The sequence below is a fragment of the Apteryx mantelli genome, chromosome 3 (genome assembly GCF_036417845.1).
Source record: "Apteryx mantelli isolate bAptMan1 chromosome 3, bAptMan1.hap1, whole genome shotgun sequence".
NCBI classification, from domain to species: domain Eukaryota; kingdom Metazoa; phylum Chordata; class Aves; order Apterygiformes; family Apterygidae; genus Apteryx; species Apteryx mantelli.
The window spans coordinates 61,104,887-61,128,996 of NC_089980.1; the positions used below are offsets into that span (position 1 = coordinate 61,104,887).

General features: G+C 34.5%; 1 protein-coding gene across 6 annotated transcripts in view; it reads right to left on the reverse strand.

Moving 5' to 3' along the window:
- Positions 1-200: 200 nt before the first annotated feature.
- Positions 201-24,110, reverse strand: part of QKI (QKI, KH domain containing RNA binding) — a 173,445-nt gene continuing 149,535 nt past the window's right edge. For 2 of the 6 annotated variants that reach the window (XM_067293502.1, XM_067293504.1), the window contains 4 exons: positions 16,692-16,779; positions 14,112-14,408; positions 11,359-11,433; positions 201-6,720 (listed from right to left, as the gene is read on the reverse strand). In XM_067293502.1, coding sequence (XP_067149603.1) covers positions 6,704-6,720; positions 11,359-11,433; positions 14,112-14,408; positions 16,692-16,779 — 477 coding nt within the window. In that variant the 3' untranslated portion in view covers positions 201-6,703. Of the gene's footprint in view, positions 6,721-11,358; positions 11,434-12,152; positions 12,203-14,111; positions 14,409-16,691; positions 16,780-24,110 lie in introns of those variants that run through there. The other 4 variants (XM_067293503.1, XM_013945434.2, XM_067293507.1 and 1 more) reach the window with 3 other exon arrangements.

The following is a 24,110-nucleotide window of genomic DNA, read 5'->3' on the forward strand; positions in this document are numbered from 1 at the left end:
TCTAAGAAGTTTATAAAATACAAAATATGTATTGCATTTTATGGTATGTAATGCATAATTGATTCATTTCTAATTATAGGCAACACAGCATACGCAATAAGCAACTGTTAAGTAAACAAATATCCTGGTAATCAAATGACTATGAAAATTTAAATCTCTTCAACAAGTAAAATCTTTCATAACAGTGCTAAAAGCATTAATGAAAGTTGAAGTGTGACAAATGTACATTCTTTATTCTGTTGTTTAGATACAGAATAAAATTTTTCAGAAAATAAAACTATAGCTGCAGCATTGAGAGCTGTCAATTGGCTTTTGAGGATAAAGTACATGCACTTTTTCCAGTTATTTTATTGCACATAATGTACAGTCATAATTGGTGTTTTATTTACATGTGTTTTGGCAATGTCCATGTTTTTTTCCCCTCAGAATACATTATTTTGCACAAACAAAAACTTGTTTCACACAAACTGCCATAATACAAGTCAAAGGAAATATATATACGTACGTGTGTGTGTGTGTGTGCGCGCATGCATGCGTGTGTGTATATATATATATTTTTTTCCTTCTATTATTTCAGATCTCAGTTAAACTTTGCTTTGGGAGTCAGATTCCTCCTAGTTAGTCTGTCGTCAAAAGATGGACATCAGAGCTGCTGGCATGAAAATGTTATTACTGCAAGTAACTACCTGCTGTGCCTAACACCCACCTCCTATGTAGAACCATACCACCTGCGATTAGTGAGTAGGCACATAGAAAGAAGAGCACTGTACTTTTGTTAACCAGTTTGATTCAACATTGATTACCATGTGTTAATGTTATGGTACATATGTTATTTGAACAGTATTCCATTAATAGTGTTTAGAAAAATATATCAAATATGTTAAAAATAAAATAGAAATTCCAGTAACGATAATTATGCACTTACACCCTAGGAATGTGTTCCTTGGATTTCATTTTGTGCAATGTATTATTTATGAAGTTATTTTGTTATCCAGATACAAAGGAAAGTTTCAAATAATTGTATCTTTCCCTTGAGTTAAAATAATTACTTAGTGGATAGCAACACACTTCAATGTTTCCCTGCATTTTCAATGCAGAAAACCTTTTAGTGGTCCCCATCAATTAAAGAGTACAATCTGGGAATAAACTATTAATCATATGCAGATTTTTACATACTTTTTAAATATCTGTTCAAATAGAATATCAATATAGTAAGTACACACTGAACATATGTTCATGAAAAATATTTGAAAGCTGTCCCTCAAGACTCTTTATGAGATGTACCCCAGATTGATACACAGAAAAACTGCTTTTTGAGAAACCAAATTCATTGTATTTTGGTACGATCATTCACTTTTAAGAACTGAATAGCAATGCTCAGATTTTATTTGAAAGGTTCTGTAGTGTTTTTGTTTACATTCTGACCTACTGAAAAAAAATTAGGTTTAACTAGGGTAATTCCATTTTACTGGCTGGAACAGCAACTCTCTAATTGACTTGAATATGTGATCTTTCAAACGTTAAGACAATTAAACCCCATAATAATAATAATGATGATGATGAACAACCTATCTTCAAAGATGTAGCAATGTTGAAGCTACCCTCAAATTAAGTTCTAAAAATAGGCTGTTTCTTTCCTATAAGCAAAGTAGGAAATAGTCAAATATTCAGATAGCTGCTTAGGTAAACTGAGAAATGCATTTAATAGTCAACAGTGATCAGTACAAAATTTTGATTTTAGAGTTTTCATTTTTTTGCTTTCCTTTAGCTTTAAAGTACTTCAAAGTTTAGGGCCACTTTCACTACTTCAGATGATGTAGAATGAGATGAAAATGCACTGTGGACAAAGTATGAGAGTAGTTCATGTTTAATAAAAGTGTAAAAAATAAAAATATTACAGAAAAATAGTAGTTCTGGGAATAGAAGTATTCAGTGTAAAAACACTAATAGTTTGTCCCATCCAGAAAGTCTCACTTAAACTGGAGAGTACCTCAAAGAGTTTAAACACATATCTCTTCAAACAATATTTTAAGCATATATATTAGCTCTAAAATCATGATTGTGCGTTAATCTAATCAAAAGATCCTGATGTTATCCATTGTAACTGATGTAATTTTTTTCATCACCTACCTACCACTGACTTTTAGAATAGTAATGTACTCATGATATGTTAAATTAAAAAAAATTTCTTTACAAGTGAAGCTATTCTAAATGGATATTTCAACTGTACTTATAAATATTTGTAAAGCAAATATTCAAATCTATTAAAAAACTAACAAATATTTTCATCAGTGCTAGCCTGTTTTTCCTCCATCAAATAAAGATGCATTCTATTGTAATTAATATCAATATTGTGAGAACTTTTTGAAATTAAAATTTTATATCACAAGTTATTTCAAAATATGTACTTTGAAACATCATATAAAGAAGGGCTTTGAACAGATGCAAAGACTCCTCATCTGAATTTTTAATACCTAGGGGAAAAAATTAGGGTTTCACAAAAAGTTAACCATTGATATCTGAAAAAGTGTTATACATCACAGATCTCCCTAGACATTAGCTGTAACTATTGTCCACTTAACATCACAAATCTAGGAGGACCAACCAGGCTACATAAAGAAGCCTCAGAAAAGAGAATCTTTAAGAAACAGAAATGTTTCTGTAAAAATAATTTGTATACATGTACATTCAAAACATATACACTTTATTCCAGCATTTTCACCATTTCAATTCCCTGCATTCATGTTGCTACAGCCATCCACAGGGATAAATATCATACAAAGGCAGCCCTGGAATTTGAAATGGCTATTGCTTGGTAATTTAGTGAAAGGTGTATTTTTGTACTTTCTGCAGTTGTTAGAAAATGATCCAGTTTGACGTTTGGCTTATGGAAATTGTACTCACCTGAGCTAGGCAATACTGGTAGACTATAGCAGAAGTACAAAAAAATTACATAAAAACAGCATAACATGAAGGAAATAAGGCATTCAGCATGGGGAAAAAAAAAAACAATTTTGTATTTCAAATGTACTGTAATTATATCTAGAAGTATTTCATGCTTAGAAATGTCACATGATGCAACAGTGAATCAGGTGCCAAAAACAACAAATCACAAGTTACTATGAGATTAACTGCAACCTCTGAATGGTTCAACAAAGAATCAAACTGGATTTTTCTGTACACCATCACATGATTTACCAATACATTGGCATCTTTGCTCTTTTGCTGTGAGCCGACAGTAATTATTTTAGAGAAAGAAAAAGAAAGTGTGGAATTAGTAATGCAGATGCTGAAAGGCAAGTGGCAAGATTCTACAAGAAGAATGCCTCAAAAAATGCTATTTTGTTCCCATTTCTACTGGCACCTATTCCCCAAGGTAAAAGGCCAGAATGACCAAAGCCATCTTAATAGTAGTGTGCAGAATGTCAGCCAACAAACAACATAAAAACAAATCACGTTGTGTTATCTGTGGTCACGTTCTTCAGGGTTAGTCCAGTAACTCAAGACTACATTCTTCCGTCTTTGTTTGTTTTAATTAAAACATGTAATGGTTAATAAACAGACATAGTCCAGAGTTAGTAGGTTGGTATTATAACATTTATTAAAATAATGCTATGGGTTAATAGAAACAGCAAAGAACCAAAGAATTAAAATGCAAGCTATGTAAAAACCCAACTAAAACCCAAATATGTCTAATGTATTCATCCAGTAGCTAACTAAAAGCCCAAGAAAGACAACACTCCCAATATAATAAAGTACTGCAAAACAATTGGCAATTTCTCAGTTATCAAAATTGTGGGTTTTGCATTTTTGTATCCTTTTTTCTCAATCAGGAAAAAAATTCTTTTGAATGTTATATAACATACATATAAAACAAGATAGAAAAATACATTATAAACTTGTAACAATGGCTGTAAATACATTATCTTACATGTTTCTCATAGGCAATAGGTTGGTTATGGTACATACATAGCATGAAACTACTAAGATAATAAAGAATAGACAAATACATGTCATCTGTACGGTTACATACAAGCGACACTCCCATCTACCCACTCTAAAAAAAAATTACATAATACTGTCAGAAAGAAGTCTTAAAACTACTTATTTTAATAAAGAAAAAGTCATTAAAGAATGATAATACTGAGAACCAAGGCATTCAGAGATTTCAAAAGTCATGCTTTTTTTTTTTTTTAAAGTTGATCCAAAATTTTGTCAACTAAGTTTTCAGAAGTTTGTTCAGAGCAAACATTACTTTCACATGTCACACATCTATTTCATACAGTTCCCTCCCCCCCCATAAAAGACCTTTGATAAACATCTAAAATGTCCAGGTTTTATCATAGTTGAGATGAAACTAGATCAAATACTGGTATTGTTTTAGCAAATCTCTCTTCAAATGTTTGAGTGTCGCAAGTTTATTAAACCAACCAACCAAAAAAAATTCAAAATGGCACAGCATATACTGTAAGTAAAAATCAACACAACTGTATGTGTAACAGGAAGACAAAGCTGGTGGCACAATAAACAAAAAGCTAGCTGAATATGAAAGGATGAATGTCTATTGCATAGTAAATAAACTGATAATTATTTCCAGGTGAGACAAGATGTTAGATGAGGTCACCATGCAGGTGCTTAAAATGTAAGCCCTCTTAGCTTACTATTGACCTTTCATTTGGAAGCTGTGAAGATTTGCAGGAGGAGAATAAGTTGACAAGAAGGGGAATAAAATTATCACCTGATATTTGCCAAGTTTAGTAGAGCCTCACAAGAACTAATACTTAATGTTTTTAGAATTAAACAGTGTGTTCAACAGCTTCAACTCTTGCAACTGCCCAGCTGTATGAAGATCATGTGGAAATAAAGGTTAAAAACTCAGTAAAGCTGGACTTCAATCAACTGATGTGCCTCTCCTACTTCTATAATTATGAGAAAAAAACAGTAGGCAGATCTAACATTAATCAAACAGGAGCTGAAAAATAAATAACCTGCACACTGTTTGATGCTGCAGGAGCTGCTTATGAAAACTGGGGACATGCTCAGACTGTAACTGAAAGCCAGTTAAGCACTTTCAGTTTCATTATCCACAGAACATTATTTTTATGGGCGACTCTGAAGCCTACTATACTTGATGTATATCTATTCCAACCAAAGTCAAGAAAATTCCCCTCCATCCCTGAACAATAATGAAATACTTCCATCTCTACAAACATTTCCCAGCTAATACTCTATTTTAGAATGAGACAGGCTGTATCACAGAACCCTTTGGTTTACGTTGCACAAGTACTGTATTAGCTACGACGTAAAAGTAGAATTGTTGAAATAACGATGGGCTGGTTTTGACAAAAATTATAAAATGTTTTACATAATGAGATTTTGGCAAAGTCACGTCACACTAATATGGCAAAAATCAGGTAATTAATATGGTCAACTCATCATTTGTCTTTCCTCACAGCTTCTTTTCACATACTGGGCGACTGAGTGGCATGCAGTAACTTGTCTGAGGGAGAAGCTGAGTATACAAGACATTTGACTAAATGACCATGAAGAAAATAAGGCACTTCCTTTTCTTTAGACTTATTCCAATACTTAAAAAATAAAAAAGAAAGACTAAAAGGCTCTTTTGGTCTTTTGTTTCTTGACAACCACCAGAAAAAATCATTTAATGAAATAAAGGGTTTCTTTGTTCTTTTTTTCTTTTTTTTATAACACTTGAAAGTATAAAATGCTACATTTCCAAAAATATATTTTTTTCTGCACCAGCACCCTTGTATAGTAAAAGTATCTACTTTTTTGTTCATTTTGTTTCAATGCACTACACTTTATCTACAATTTCATTACATGTATACAGCAAATAGGCAAGCATGGCTTTTACATCCTTAATGAAATTTTTCTATACAGGGAAGTTTAAAAAAAATATTTGAACAGTTTGCCCAGTAATGTGACACATAATGCATGTACCTTGTTCTCATGTAATCTTCCGAGGAGATTAAAGTATGGTTAAAATAATTTAAACTCAGATTTTGCTTTAATAGTGTTGCTGTTTTGTTCTCTGCATTAACATAGTTCTGAAAAGTCGTTGCAATCTATATTTCATGGCACACTCTCTTTTAAAACATCCAATTTGGCAGGCGATAGAAAAAAGGCTGCAACTTCCGCCCTTTGAGGGCACTGGTAGTGACTAAACAGCGTATCAAATTTTGAATACTTTTTGGAATCCCTTCACCAATGACACCCCTGACCAAAGGTTCATGCATGATGCATCATCACACAGTACATTCAGAGAGAGCTTTGACTTCTTTTTGAGAAGAAAAAAATTCCTAGAAGTCTCTCACAGTAACTGCCTCTGTCATCGGGTAGCTAAGGGACATCTGTCTCCGTCTCTCGCGAGGCCTTCTTACCGTTCGCTGCGGGTGGGACACTAGAGGATGATCAGTGCTGAGGGATGAATTGGACCTTATTGCTTTACTACTATTCAGTGCAGGTTCTAGAACCACTTTCACCCAAACAGGAGGAAAAAAAAGCAGAGTTGGAGGACAACAATTTCTTTGTCTTTTTGTTAGATGGTAAGACGAACGGACAAGTGCCCCAGCTCGCTGCACTGAAGACAGGCAAGCAAAGGCGATTACCAGTTAACTGATCAGCAGGCAGGCATGGTCAGGTCATCATTGGGTGAAGAGTTCAGAGGTCAGAAGGTCATAGGTTAGTTGCCGGTGGCGGCTGGGTGGTTAGAAACAAAAAAAAACAAAACAAAAAAAGAAAGAAAAGATAGAGAAGAGATTAGTTCCAGCTAGTGACGGCTTAATGACAACATGAAAACTAATCACAACTAATAAAAAACAAGCATGTTTAATTCTGACATACTGATCGACACCATCTACAGAATGCAATAAAATCATGACAGCCCTCTATCATGATTTGAACATGTGAAGGAGAAGCCCACTCCCACAAAACTGGTTAACAGGAGAAATAGAGATAAAATACGACTAACGACTAATGGTTAGTAGCAGTCGATGAAGGAAACTGGAGAACAAAAACAATGAACAGTTTTGGAACTCGGTAAAAAGAATTTGGAAACAACAGTCAGTGCACAGGATCAGTATCTGACTGCTATTAAGCATTAGTACTTTCCCAGGTGCAAGCATTAAAGCAACTATTAATGATGGATGTGATTATTAATAACTGGTTGTTAAAAGAAATGAACCTAAGGAATTCTGAACTTACATAAACAATTTGGTTCAACAAACTATGGGCCAAACAAAGTTTTTTTGTTCAATAAATTTTTTATTGCCTTTCATTTATTCTATTTACAAACAACATGGAATTTCTTGGCCTCATGATACAAAGCAATACTAAACTGTAGTCTAGCAGTGTAGGCATCATCATTGGGAACCAGGAAAACGCTAAGCCTACTACTCGAGCCAGCATTTTCCTGTTCAAAATACTATTTTACACGTATAGGACACTTATAAAATGCACTTGCATGTAAACACTGTAAAAGTCCTGCCATTTTAAATTCTATACTTAAAAAGCTCTAAGTACATCAAAAAATAGAGAAAATATCTAATTGATACTAATAAGGCATTTTAAAACTACAAACAGCTCTCTTTATTCATTTTCAAAGCTAATACTCTGCAAATACAATAAAATCTGACATTTCATATACATTCCTGCTTTATATTTTTATATTTTAAAAGAAGCCACCTGTAAATACTATTTTCTTTTGCAAAAAACAAAACAAAACAAAAAACAAAACACAAAACATAAACAAATTACAGTAAAACATAAAAAAGTTCTCAAGTGGAAAGTTATCATTCCCAATGTTCTTGAGCTGTTCCTTCTTTAATCATTCTCTCACATTCTCCTTCACCAAACTTGGTCCACTTAACAGTAGTATTTTTTTTTTTTTTAAGACTCATTCAACAGCTTAATTATAGCTAATAAATTCTGAGGTTGATAAAGTTTTTGTACTGTTGCCATTTTGACTAAGGCAGAGGAGATGAAAGTGAGAAAGGTATTCAGTGCAAAGTCAGATTTGTGCCATTTCATAAAATGAAGTCCAGTAGCTGTAATATTCACAGATCGATTTAGCAATCTTTCTCATGGGTTGATTTACTTTCACATAATAACAATGGCCTATCATTTAGGATACAGTTTATAAACACTAACAAAAAAAATTACTACTGTAGCATAAATGAGACCACATGTTCCCTGAATTTCTCCAAGATCATGCTAAAGTGGGCTTTGTTTAAATTAAAACGGCTGTTTCAAAAATAAGCGAAAATAAAAATAAATATTTAATGTGGCACAATCTCACCACTTTACAGGTATACTAGAAACACAGACTCTTAAAGCATTTTTGATAGTGATTACAATTTTGATTAAATGGTATTAAAATTTATATATAAATTATGTGACAGTTGGTTTTGATAAAATATTCAAGAAAATCCTCAGCATTAACATTTCTTGTGGAGTTTATAATCAAAGCAAGCTACCTTTTAAAAATACCAGTACACCTGTGATACATCCTCTGCCAAGTCTCTGGCCTTCTACAGTACACACAGGTTTGTCAACTGTGCAACACCATTTACAGTTTATTACAAGTAAATCAGTCAGTCTCTCTGTTATATGAATCAAATTCAATTCTGTATTATTTATAAACTGGGGTTTTATTCTTAGTTAAAATGAGCTATATTTGTCAGCCCTTCACCAATTCTAAATGCTTAGTTGTAAAACATTTACATGTTTGGAGATTCTTGCTTTAAATGCAGTACTTATCTCTAAAAAAAAATATGCAAAGAATAAAAACCTACTTAAAAAGTGAATGCAGTAGTACTACAAAGTCATCTGAAAGTCGACTTAGAAGGGTTTTTTTTTTTAAACTTTAGACCCAATGAATGCATATATATTTTTTGTGACATTTAACTTAAATCCTTTTACACATTGGAAAACAAAAATACTATTTCGGTTTGCTGACATTGTTTTTCATGGCTATAGTTATAGAAATATAATTGACAGAATAACCCAATAGGTGAATATGGTAAATATTGATAGTATTCTAATTCTACAACAAAATTTTAACTCATTAAAAAAATCTGTTTTATTGCTGAACAATATTCTCTCTAAAACCTTTCATAAAACTGTTAAATATGTGCAGTGATAATCTTGGCTTTCAAAATTCAAGATACAATGAAGTATAATCTTAAAATTAACTCTGTGTAAGTTTCTTAATCCACTGATATAATTTAGATGATACTTTAAAATAATGTTCATCTGAAATAATTGGCATGGTTTTCATGCAAAGAGATAGAGAGGAATGTATGACTCACTCCATAGGAGATACTGTATTTGTTTTTTTTGTTTTTTTTTTTTTTCAAATACAGTGAACTTCTAGTATCGCTAGATACAAACACTGTATCATCAGAAAAATGGGGATGTTTTAAAGGAAGGTGAAATGGTACCAATAATTATTTCAGTGACTTGTAAGTGACAACCCCAGATGAAACATCTAAGCCCTTCACAAAAAAAAATTAAAATATGCGTTAAGTAAGTAAACATTACAATGATGAAATGAAACAAAACAACATATAAGTAAAACCCCTGTGCTTCATTACGGTATTTACTAGTCTCAGGCAAATATGTAACTAAACAAACAGGTGTTTTTACCTGCCCCCTGAAGCCTAGCACATGCAGATCAAGAAAGATCATTAGCAAAAACTGAATTTGGCAACACGAGGTCAAACTTTTAAAGATAAGCAAATTCTTAATATCCATTGCTGTTGACAGAAAATAGGCTTTATCATTTTTTTTTCCTTTTTATTTATTTTTTTTTTTTGGGGGGGTGGTAAATATGGGCTATGAGCTTATTCTGATTATGCCCTGCTGCCCATTGAAGAGTTTTCAAAAAACGGGAACAAGCCTAGGGGCTGTAATAGCATGAGGCAATATAAAAGAAGAAGCAACTTTCTAGAAAACTTAAGTAGTGTCTGTACATCAGCTTTACATTTTTTTGTAAAGCATGAGATCCTTACATATGAAAGGTAAAAGTGTTATATAAATACTACAAGTATCCAGGAGGGCCATTTTTACTGTATTGACTAAAATCTGTACTGTGTCTCTTAGTTAAATTATAGGAGGTTGGCAGAAGTGAAGAGTAGTCTATGTTAAGAGATGTCAGATGTGTCACCTGAATGTGGTTTTTGAATATTACAATATCATGGAAGCCTGCACAACACTGATTTTGATGAGAGCAGAATAATAATACTTGGCACTTACATAATGCTTTGCATCCTCAAAGCCCTGTACAAACAAGAACCCCCACAACACCCCTGTGAGGTAGGGAAGTATTATTATCCTTATTTTACAGATGGGAAAACATACACAGAGAGATTAAATGACTTGCCAAAACCCACACAGAGTCAGCAGCAGAGCTGGGATAAGAATTCAGGAGTTCCTGTGCTCAGCCCCCACTGCTTCCTAGCCAATGTCAATAAACCGAAAATATCACTTTTCTGAATAAGCTTAAATACTTCATTCAGGGGTCCAAAGGCATTACATTTGAGGAACAGGAGAAAAATGAAGATTTAGTTTCCATTCAACAGTTAGAGAGAGATGCCCAAATATTGGATGTCATCTCACCAACAGGACTTCAAAAGTTGCTTCTCCTTCAGGTTACACATTTTAGCAGCAAAAGACATACCAAGAAATCCATTTTGGCAATAAACCAAAACACCCCCCACTCCTGCCCTTATTAATTCAAACTCAAACAACTTTTGAAGTATTATCTTCACAGCCCTTACCTTTCTGAATTCAGGTAGGTATCTGAGAACATGCATCCTTCTCAAAATATACAGTATAGTGGCTCAAAAGTTTATTGGAAAAAAGGAAAATCTAAATCTTCAGATTTCTCCAGACACAGACAGGAGGCATTTATTCCTTTATTTCTGTCTCATTAAACAACCACCCACTCATTTTATTTTGCAACACCAATCTGATACTTCTACACCAATTAAAAGAACAAATTTTGGGGGGAAACAAATTAATTATTGCAGTACTGAATTCATAGCATTTCCTGAAGCAGATAGATCTTTAAATAGTTTTAAAAAGGGATTGGTTATAGCATTTATATTAAATATATCACAAAGTTTATATATTTCATTTAGCTGGGAAAGCTAAGTTTACAAAATGTTTTTAAAACTGCAAGCACTCCCAAAGCTCTAAATTATTAACTATTTAGATTTTTGAGGAAAAAAAAATGAATGGGTCAAATATGGTATTTGGTTAACCAGCTGTGGTGTTGCAAATCTCATGTACACTCAAAGCATTTCTTACAAACAAGAACTGCAGAACTAAACTAACCTCGGTCTGCGGTCACAATCCTTTGGTAAGGATGGACACGCATATCGTGCCTTCGAACTTTAGTAGCCACCGCACCTAGTTAAATTGCAATTACCAAGACAAAGTTAGAAAACATTCAAAGAAAACATTAACAGCAGGTTTATCAAAATGGATTTAAATGATCATTAACTACAAAAGTTCATTTTAAGAAAAGCAACAAGTTAAGGCACAGTAGTTTCAAATCTTAACCTTAATAAGAAGTTTGTCTGTGCAGATTAATATTGCATTTATTTTAAACATCCTGGCCTTAACCTGTTTAATCCATTCATTTACAATCCCAAAATTACAGTATTTCATGAAATCTATTAGACCCAAGCATATTTAAGCTTTACTAGTCACATATTCACTGAAGTGCCTTTCTTGCAGCAGGACTATTTTAAATAATGCCATTTTTTAATACTGACAATTATTTCCTAACCTTAAGATCATTTCCAGTTCTACCACAAATAAAGTTTTAAAGCAATTCTTCAAGCCTACAGATTGTGATTTTAAATTTTAAGTCAATAAGTATGAACTGCAATGAATTAGGTGATTAGTAAAGCAAACACTATATAAAACACTTAGCAGTCAGTATACTACTATACACTCATAAATTACAGCTACTCTGTAATAATAGGGGCTAATCCAAATTAATAGCACTATTTTATTTTATATCTATGTGCAAAAAAGTGCAAGTAAGTCACTGACTGCTAGGCCAAGCTTTTTTCAAGGCTGCTGAAACTAAGCATTTGTTAAAATTCAGATCTGATGAAGGATCGGTTAAGACCGTTCTTGAATTCTTAGCCTTTCGTTGGGAAAGCCATACCTAAAGATAAAAGGAAGGGAATTAAAAGTTAGTCACCAACTAAAATTTGATCCCAACACCAATATTCCCAAAAGTACTAATAGGGACACATTACTCTGTTATTTTTAACTGAATTAATTTAAGACATTGTAATAGTCCACCGCAAAGTGGACAGAATTAAGCATATTATTAATGAGAATGAGTACATTACAAATTAAAGCTCAATGAAAAACTCATTTAATTCAATTAACTGCATACAATTGCTCACATGATAGAGCTGTATTAGAATAAATGATTCTATACTACCTAAGTGGTGGTTTTCTTTTTCTTTTTTTCTTTTTTATTGTTTTTAAATAAGATTCTTTGGTGAAATCTACTTTGTGCAATTCACCTGTGCTCTCAGCTATGCCCTAAAGTACATAATGGCCATTTTAGGAGTAATTCTTCCTCCTCTCCTTTTATATAAAATTCTGCAAGAGATCAATGAAAGTTCCCCGCATCGTACTAAGTTATTACTATGCAAAGATGTATTTCTCTACTGGATATCAACTGAATTCAGCAGGGAGGGGGGGTTGCCACTAAACAGCAACTGACACCTGTAAATGCAACTTCATCTCAGGAGGTGCTGCAGGTGCCACCATGAGGACTCACAAATTGTGCAGGTGGGGAAGCTGGGGAGAGCGCATACGTGTTTGTGGGAGATTAATAAATGATGACATTATCATACTGTCACTGAATATTGGCTATGGGATAATGGACAAAAACCTCAAGCTGCTCAAAGACAGCCCTACTACATACTTTTGCCCTGCTAAACTTTTATTAGTGACTCTCACTAATCCTGAAAGGGAGAAGTCTGAAGTACATTTTCCTTTTTACTGTATTAATGTAACATGGAAACATGCACACATACAAATAACACAAACAACAACAATTCTTCGCTGAAGTGAAACACTGGATTTTTACATTTCTTTCAACAAAATATTGACTTTGAGCTTTATTGTCCAATGTTCATCAGAGACGTTTAGAATTCGTGTAAATCAATAACTGCCACTGAACAAACTAAGAACAAAGTCCTATAAAAATCAACAACATTATGCAGGACCAAGGTCATATGCAATTCAGAGCAAACTAAAGAGAAAAGATTATTTATATTCTGTAGAGAGTAGGGATGGAAGAAACTATTGGAACAGCTTGTTCCATATTGACCAACTAACTGAATTGTACTGGATGCTATATTATTCTCGCCTTGCTGTATCAAGTCAGTGGTCTGAAATATTAGGAATGATGGACATTTCAATGCACTGTATATAAAAGAAGCCATCAGTAAAGTTGCTGAGTGTATCATCCTTTGGTCAGAACTTACTTTCCTATATATTCACTGAAATTATTTTCTGCTTACAAACTGATTTAGAGCTTTGTGACACTGGGGAGATTTATCCATCATGTACCATATAAAGCAGCAAAAAAAAAAAAAAAAAAGGGAGAAAAAAACTTCAATTCTTTCCAGTTTTGCTACCAAAAAGATTTAGCAAAATCAAAAGTTATCTCTTTAAAGACTGCTGGAAATTAGTTCATGTTTAAGATAGCACAAACAAATGTGGTATTTATGAGAGTACGAATTATGTACATTATAGTAGAGGTCAATTTCTATTTGTTTTTCTTTTTGTCTAGTATCTGCCAGCTAGTGCCACACAAATGTTTTCTTTATAGTAATCTTATTAATATATTATATGCACATATTTAACAATGCAAGCATATTAACAATGTTTAAAAGTTACTCCATTTGAGCAATCTCCCTAGGTAATTTTATGATATAGCTGAGGAAAGATTGGTGTCTCAAAAGTTTTTTTGAGTCCCCTGATCTCCATCTTTCAAATAGCATAAAAACAGATACGATATACCTCCGGTCATCTGCATATGAAAATCTTACCTAATACACCACTAGGTTCAATAGGATACTCAAGGATTGACGTAGCTGGTGCCAGCGTGTAGGGGTATTCGTATGGTGTGTAAATTAAACCAGCTTCGGGTCCTGGTGGAACTATTGCAGCGGTCGGGTGAGGAGTTCCGTTTGGCATGACAGCGGTTTGTATTTGTCTGATCAAAGGCATTATGGTAGGGCCAGCTGGCGTAGGGGTACGCAGGGCAGCTGGTGGGAGAACAGGCGCAGGCCCAGTAATAATCCTTGGAGCCTGGGCTGTTGCTGCAAGAGAAAAGGCAAGGGCTGCTACAGTAAGCAAAGAAATTCAGAAGAAAGTGTAGAGATAGCAGTAAAAAACGTGGAAAGAATGGGAAAAAAAGGGAAAAGTAGGAAAGAAGAAAAATAAAAGGAAATCATTAGTACATGCGCTGATCACACAGTGCCAAAGCACACCATTCAAATGCAAACAGCTTTTCATTTTCCAGTGTGATTAAGTATGAACATGCAAAATAAAAAAGCCATTGTAAAACAGTGAGGTAGATTTCTCAAACAGGTTACATAGCACAAAAGCTCCATTTAGACCACATTTCTTCACTTATGCTATCAAGACTGCATGAGACTGAGATGCATGCAGGAGATACAAGGAAAATACTGTCATAATCAAATACAGAATATAAAATGTAGTGCAACTACAGAGTCCACAGACATTCAGTTATGCAGAGCTGCCATATGAGTTCTACAGTTCTTATATATCTTAAAATTGTATTTAAACATATAGACAAATCCAATTTCCAGGATCAGTGAAGTTCAAGATAACCTGGCAACAGAATGCCTCTCCTCTCCCACTATAGGATGAATAAAATAGACACAAAAGCGATCTCCGTACCAAATTTCCCAAAAGAAAACATTTCCTTGCATATTAGAAATTCACTATGGCCTTGCTTATGTTAAAGGAAATAGGGGCTTTAATTTTCTTTTGTTCTTTCTTTCTGTCTTTTTTTGCATGGTGGTAGCACATTTCAATTAAATGCTATTTGAAGCCTGTTGTCACCCAATATGAACAACTTTTTAAAAACTAACGTAGATCAGCTGGTAATAGTCCATCTTAGAGGGTTAGAATTTACAAATTTCTGTGCATTAATGTTGTTCTACATTGATTTAACAGGTGGTCAGAAAAGAGGAACGTGGGGGAAAAGACTTTCAGATTTTGACTTTTTTTTTTTTTTTTTTTTTTTAAGTTCAGGTCTAATGTAGAATTAAAAACAAAAACAATTTGTTCTTTTCCTTTTTAAAAGTGAAATAAACCACCATGGCTTCTACATCTTCAGGTTTTCAGTTAAGTCAAAGCACACAAAAATGAAAAAGTCTTCTTCATCAAAAAGTGGGTATTAGGGTGAAAACCTCTGGTCAGAAAAATGAAAAAAATCCCATCTCCCCTACTTATACTGATGCAATAGACGAGTGGGAATAGATCAGACAAAGAAATTGCTCAAATTAATATAAAAGTTTCTATGCAACAGTTTGCATCCATTTAAGCTAATTTGAAAGCTATTTTACTCATAAATTTGCATTAAATTGAGGACTAACATAGGTTTAAAACTGATTTAGTTTTAAACACTATGGTGTTGATTAGGGCTGAAAGATAAAACCAACCATTGTAGTGATAAAAAGACCTTGCTTATTTCTCTTTTCAAATCAGAATAATTACACCGGTGTAAGCACTCTCAAATTGACATAACTGCATTCCAACCTTTAAACTTATCCAACATTGAAACGGTGACTATATAGAGAAACAATTTTGCAAATATCAGTAGGTCCTTAGTGAAAAGACTGTTTTGACTGTGCTTACATTTGACATCTGTATCATAGCTACAGTAAAAATTTACTTTGGAAGAGTATCAGCAACTACATTTTCAGCAACAAGATTTAGATTTAAAATCAGAGAAAAAAATTTCTCACATGTAGTAGGTATATGCTCTCATTAGTAGTTGTACATAATTAATTTCCAAATTTAAAACTGTGCATACAAGTGTTTGCAAAAGCATTCACACACCAAACTAATGGAAGAAATCATAAAAATGGCTCATTACATCACTGATCTCTGTGAACTCATGTGTGAAATCAGTTGATGAATCATTGGAAAAACATAACATTGGGGTGACACATGCAAGCAAGATGAAAGGAAGAAATATAATACAGAAAAATGTATTCACAGTATTTTGAACATCTGTAACATTCTCAAATTAATCTCTAAAAAATAAGATTGAAAAGGAGTCCATTGTCTTTTATATATATTAAAGAAAAAATATTGTAAAATAGAAAAATCTGGCTTAAGGGTTGAATTTTGATTAAACTGTGTGTTTGTAAATATTTCAACCCATACATACTGTTTGAAAAAAAAAAGGGGGGGGGGATAGTTAAAACCCATCTCCAGGAGATCCTCTGCAACTGTAAACTACTGTTCTGCTGGTTTTTTACTGCCTTCCAATCTTCAAAGTTACTACTGTACATTTGCCAAAAAGTAGCTTTGGGAAACAAAACCTGCAAATACCACTGTTGCACTGACCCTCAAGATTATAACATGCTTACGTGATTTGATGTTCGCATCTCTGTAGGTGCCATTCAGAATTGCAAGCTCCATCAGCTGCATCTTTTTAAGGCTGTCTTCTCCTTCTGCCTGCACATGAAAAGATGGGAAGAAAGTTAGACTTACTATTTCACTGGTGCACAAGATCTGAGGGACCTGGAATAAGTGTCTTCAAGTTTTAACCACAGAAAATACCTGCTTACCATTAGTCACAAAAGCAGTAGGTCTTGTTAATGTTTTCTTAAAATTAAGTGCAAGTTGTCTGTTGTCTATCACAAACTGGTACTGATAAATATCTTAGAGGGGAAAAAGACCCATGCCATAAGTTATAAAAATAGGGTTAAGTTTAAATTGTGCTTGATAAAAGCTATTTAAGGAAACTTTATCTTAAGTTTTAGTAAAATAAATAAATACATACATACATACTCCTAAAGGGTGAGGTTTTTTTAATTGCTGTTATTAGCTGATTAGAGGAAGAATAAACACCATGAATTTCATATAATTACAATTTATTGTAAGATGATCTACCGTAGTGGATACTGACTACTTTAGAAAAAAAATTGTTTGAGCAGCTTTCCACACATGATGTTAAAAACTGCTTTAAGGCAAAATTCATAATTTTGGTATATATACATGTGTTCTGATTAGGATACAACTATCATTTATACAAGTTACCATTATTAATAATTTTTGATTCAATATAAATGACTTCCCTGAAGCTATCTACCCCCCCAACCTCACTTTTTCAGTTACTAACCAAAAATAATTTTATTTTGCACAACTTTACAGTATTAAGAATAGACATTTTCTGATCTGCCTTTCCATAAATACTGCCACTTGTTTAGTCTACATTCTGCGAACAAGATAACAAGACAGTGACATAAGAGATTCAATAAAGACGTACGTATCATCCCATTCAAGGTCATCAGCGTCTACTTTAATGCTAAGTTACCATCTTGTATTCTCGGATTCTATGCCATTACTGAAACTCTCACTTAGATGGAAAAGGGAGTAGTTTAAGTGTCAGCTTCTTTGCACTTTTTTTTCCTTTCCTAATTAAAAATTTAAGAAATCCAGCTTATCTTATCTGTTATTACAATATTTTCTAGATATTTTGAGTAGGATTTTCCAAGGTAATGAGTGAATCTGGGTAATAAGATAGCATGAAAATCTTAGAAAGTCTGATATCAGGGAGGGTTGTTCACCTATCTTAAACTGCAACTCCTGCAGATGGTTTGAATTAGGACTTCAAGGGCACTGGTAATTATGAAAAACAAAATTAAAAGCCACAAAGAATAGCAAGCACTACCAATAATCAAATAAATACATAAGTTTGTTTCTGTTACAACATTGCAACAGTGAAAGGTATCTCACAAATCACTTCAGCTGATAAGAATGTTTACATTTAGTTGTTCCAAAATTTTAGGGAAATATTTTTCAGGCTAGTTTAAGGCAAAAAAACTGTTACACAAACTTTACTCTCAAAACTTGGAGAAGTAATTTACTAAGTTACAAAACAAAAAGACACAAAAAAAGTTTTAATCCAGTTAAAATTACATCTAAGCAAATATAGTACTTAGTGTGAGGTATGCTCAAGTACCCCCCCCCCCAAATTGATGGAAACTTTCAACATCTTCCTTCCCTCCCCCTCCTCCCTCCCCTTTCAAATCAGCAGCTTGGAATCAGCACTGTAAGATGGGTCAAGGCTGAATTACTTTCAGAGGCGAGAGATGAAAGTCCTAACTAATAGTTATATAACAAAGATTACACACCATAAAAATTTAGGCTATTCTTAAGCGCGATGTAGTGCACTGATTCCACACAATGACTCTAGCATAAATATTTAAGAAATAAATACATATTCAATTACCATTTTAACTACAAATTAATTGTACAATTAAGTACTATAGTATCCACAGACCTCAAACTCTATAGTCTTTAAAATTAGACTCTCTGGAATACAAAATGTACTGATTATAGCATGCTTAATATATAGAATAGAATAGATTTACAATCTACATGCAAAAGTTGCTTCATTTTAGAAATGACTATTCCATTGCATCACTGCTGGTAAATTATCTAGACTATGAAGTCAATCATGATGCAATAAAAAAAAAAAACAAAAAAAAATATCTGAACTCTATCTTTCTATCCAGAGTTCACAAATTCTTGTCATTCTGGATATTAACTTTGTTTTTCTAATTTATTTTAGTAATATAGTTTTTTTTTGTTTGTTTTTTTTTAACGCGTAGATTTCTCTTCCCTTAGTCCCTTCATTACGGTTATACTTTTGCTACTGGCTTTTCGTCCCCTCCCTCCCCCCTCCGCCTCTTTTTTAAATGAAACAAAACCCCCACAGTGTCAGCTGCATCTCCCATAAAACTCCATTAATGTTACTAAACTTGCTCGGTATCTCCCAAAAGAGTTCAGATGACTGATCTGACAGCCATTAATGACTCTCAGTAAATGCTGAATCTTACATTCCATTTGCTAGGATAATTTTAGTAACTCTGCAATCCCAGATTTTGGGCCACAGTGAATAATTTGCAAATGGAACTATTTATAGGGTAATTTTAAGATAGAAAAGATTTCTCCCTTCTGACACCCCCCAAAGGAAGAGTTATACAAACTTAAAAGCAACAGAAGACAAAGTAATCATCCTTACTCTGGATTTTTAACATTTTCCTATAGGTCACTGCGCTTCCTATGAGAAAAGGTGAAGCAATTATCTAGATTTTGCAAAGTGCATTTACAAAAATAATAGTGGACTTCAATATCCAAGGCAGACCAAGCCCTTAACTATTATTTTGCTGATTTACTTCCCTGGAGTACTGCTTAGCAGTTGATAAACTTTTATTCTTAAAAAAACCCCTCCAAAACGTATTTTAAAACACTTCTCTAGAGACAGTATCGGTGATACATCACAGATACAAGACGGGGACTTGCATGACCAGACGCATCAGCCCTGTCTTTCAGATTTGGGGCATTTTGTTTTTCAGAGTGAATCTTGCCGGGGGCGGGGGAGGGGAGGGGAGGGGGCACTAAAGCTCCTGCCGTGTGGGCACAGGGGCCTGATCCCGACTCCCCCCAGGAGATGGCACTGTTTGTTACACAATAGCAGCACCTCGAGCCAGGGCTGCTCATCGCTGTGTGCACCGCTCTGGCGGGGCTGTGCAGAAGCCTGCTCCCCCGCTGCACCCTACGCTTGCAGCAGCGCCTGCCACCTCTTGCCAAGCTGGGAGTCACAGAAGTGGTCAGGACCCTGTTGCACACTCTATCACGTATCCCGTGATACCAAGCTCTCTACCTGGACATCTTTCACCAACAGCCAAAACCTCATGATGCAGGATAGAGAAAGGGGCCCATGCTGTTGTCTGACCTAGCCTCTCTCTTCCTAACTGACAGATGATCAAATGAGGCACATGGATGCAATCTATCTTAGCTTCAGGCATTTCTGCAGGCAATCTGTTAAAGCAAAGAGAGGTTGCGTCGGGGATACAAAGGCAATCTCTAAAGGAACAGTACATTACCTCCACGGTATCTACAACAAAGCTCAGTCATTTGTACCAACAGGAAGCTACTTTAAGCAAACATCAGTAAGGTCACTTAGAGCCAGATCTGCATTGCTTAGCTGAAGCTTAAGTGACTGACTCAAACCTATCATCCTCCTAATTCTTCAGTGCTTTCCCTTGTATTTCTTATGCACAATAAAACATGCAGATCAAGGAAAAAACCTTAAACGATTATCTTGAAACGTAACTCTGTAACCGTGAGCACTCAGCTGCTCACTGAATACAGACACAGAAGAGCTGTAAGGAGGAACTGCTATCAAAGCGAGCTCCGCACTGGCAGCAGCAGTCACTGCCTGTGAAGCGATGGTCACTGCTCCTCGCAGTAGTTCAGGCGTGCTTGTGCTAGCAAGAGAGACCTGAAGGAGACCGAATGCCAGTGACCAGATGATGCCAGATGGTTTAAGTACCTGCTTTTTTAATCATTATCAGAGTAGGATTAACAGCCACGAGGTTTAAAATGCTAGTAATAGTTAGTAGCTCCACCAAGTCTCTCAATATTGTTAGTATATCTCTCTATATTTATATTTACTTAGTATTAGAACTGATGGAGAATCTTTTGTTGTCATTATTTAGTTGCAATTACCCTATTTCTGCAAGAATCAGACGTCATGTTTTAAATCTTCTCCTTTTGCAGAAATGTCAGAAAGTGTCCAACTTTGCCATCTCTTACTGGAAACACAGAAGACTAGTTTAAACTCATGGGGGGGGGGGGGGAAAGCTGTCTCTGCATCCAAAAGCAGATTTGAGGCACACAATGGAGAATAACAAAAGACCTAGAGAACACTTCCCAAAATAAAAATACAAAATAAAATGCTCAGTGCTGACACCCAAATAAAATCATGATTCTGTCTCCTATATTGGGTTCAAAGAAAGCTTCAAAGAAAGTTGAAGCTATTATTAGTTATGCAATAAAAAGCTATTAGTAAGAGCTTGTTTCATGTCAGGGAATAGGGAGCTTGGATAAAGCACTCCATTTCATCTTTTTTTTCCCCTAATGACTTCTTTTCAATATCAATGTCCAAGCTTTTCTTGAATCCTCCTAAATTTCAGACATCCCCAGATCCTCAGAGGTATACTTACACTTAACTAATACTTCTGAAATCATTATATATCAGTCACCTAAATGCCTCATAGTCTCAACTGTGGCATTAATTATACCTTGCTACACAGCTAGCTTACCAAATTCACTATCTTTCCTTATTTTATTATCTCCACTGCTAGTTTTCAAAAACTGTATCATTTGCTCATTTTATCAAAAAGTGTAAACAGCAGTAATCAAGCTACCTTCTCCACACAGTTCTATTTTATCATGCTGTTTTGCAATGTGAATTTACTTTCTGCATTTGCAGAATAGAGAAAGGACAAAAGAGATTTTGTAAAATATAAAAATTCACTTTGGGTATATACCACGCATGAAAGAAATTCAACACAAAACAAATTTTTGAGAAAATTACGAAGCAGTGAAAGAAGGAGTGAAAATTATTTAAGTTATATGTAATAACACTAGTAAGAGTAATATCATACTATTATGATTCTCCTCTGCTTCTTTTAATATTTCAAATTAAAAAAAAGAAAAAAAATACTATAATCAAGCTTCTTGTTTTGGCTATGGATATGTCTACCTATTTAAAACAGTAGCTCCAGCACCTGATTAGCTGGGAACCATTCATATAAAAACAGCACCTCATTTTGAGAGATGAGCTAAGTTTTACAAAGTTTCATACACTTACAGTGCACACTTAGGAGTGCCAAACATTTTATTTTTTATTTGTATATAAATATACACACACTATACATAGAGATTGATATAGCATCAAACCGGAAGTGGCAAGCAGACAGATTCTGAACAGAAGTACATTAAGCATACTATTTCATTGAAGGACTTAAAAAGAGGACAACCACACAATAGTGTAAATAAAAACATACCATTTTTTGAATTATATCAGCAAAACTACTTATGCATCTAATGTAAAGGCTTTCAACATATATTTACTTCAAATGTATTTCATACAGGCTCCTGGAAGAACTATATCCTCTACCCTTTCTTGGTTCATGTAACATGAGCAGATTGGCTTGGAAAGTGTAAAGGACAGAACTAACCCTTTGGAAGCTAGTAAGTGAGAATGAGCAAATAAATGCTTTTTGTATTATATTATTTTAAAGATACTGTACAGATATTTTAGAAAGCACATCATTTAAAATATTTTTAAAAATTATTTCAACCATGGGATCTTGGATACCCTATCCTTCCCATGGCACAGTAGCTTTGTAGTCCAAACAATTTCTTATTTGGGATACAAAGTCAAATAATGTGAGAGGTAACAATCTAATTATTTTAAGGAGCCTTTCCTGAAGGAAAGACAATATCATGAGGAAATAAGTTTCAGACTTAAGCATCTCCTAACATGAACTAATCATTTTTTATATATACACACACAAAGAAAGTGGAATAATGGGATGAGAAGCATATAATAAATTATAGCAGAGAGGAAGAGGGAGATACCATCATGGAGAAAATGAAAGAAAAGGAGCTAGTGGTAATGTTTATCACAGAGCAGAGATCCACGAGCTAGCAAGCACACATGCTGCACTGCCATACTGCTGCTGGATCAAAACTGAGCCCTGTGAAGCTAGCTAGTTCTGTGACTACAGCTCAGTTAATTCACAAACCAAACAATCCAGTCACCAATAGCATGGCTACCTTGTCCTGATAAAATTCCTTTGACTTCTGATTCTTATCCAGTTAAGTCTCAAAATGTATTGTAATTCTCATTATTACCCACTCCATGAACAAAAATTGCTCTGAGCATTTGTATACATACACACACATACTTTCCCCATACAACACTCATTTCTCCTTTAAAGTAACCACTTTGAAAAATGACAAATGTAATTTTTCCTACATTCACAATAATGCAAAGTGCTTATTTAGGTGACGCTAGTGACTTTGATTGACAGTCAAGCTTCCAAAAGCCATCCATTTTCCATGACGTTTTTGCAACCCTGTCACACATTCCTGCACTTCATCTGGATTCTCAGGAACTGAACTGAGCCCAATCCAAGCAAAGGCAGCAGGCACTTGCCTGCAGTTTTAGCTTATACCAAATGCAGCTGTTGTGGCTTCAGTTAAGAAAGCAGTCCAGTACCAGCTCTTTCATGGCTATCCTTCTGGGAGGAGACAAGCAGCAGCAGGTAGGAAGAGGAAGTGATGGTGGAGCCAAGTCATGCATAAATCAACTGCGCATACAGAGGCCAAACTCGGTCTTGACCCTTCCCAGTCACCTATAGCAGGCCTATTCCACGAGGTACATGGAAACAATAACCAAGAGCATCCTGTGACACAGGAGCACCAAAAAGCAGCACTTATCTTTTCAGCAATTTCTTATGCAGACTGCTGCCTGCCCCACACCACCTCTGCTCAAACAGAAATACTCAGTGGCAGTTTGGTGCCTCTCCTGCCACCCTCAGAGAGACAGGAGCTACCTCTTCTAGCTAACGCATTTTGTCAAAGGCCATATACTTTTCTCTGCATCTACTTCAGGTTGAGAGTTTTGCCAATAACACAATGTATTTTTAAGAACACAGTTAAGACATTATTTTAAACACACTCCAAACAGAATGGCAGAAAACTTGGCAATTACAGAAAAAACACTACACTAATGAACAAGGATACTTACAATCTTTCTTCAAACAGAAAAATAATTTACAATTTGCATAGAAAATAAACAACTTTTCTACCATCATCCCTCTGGCAAGACACATACATGAAATAGGAAGACGTTCATTATTCTTCAAACCACTTATCTGCATCATAGAAAACCTCTGCAACTTATTAGTTTAATATGAAAT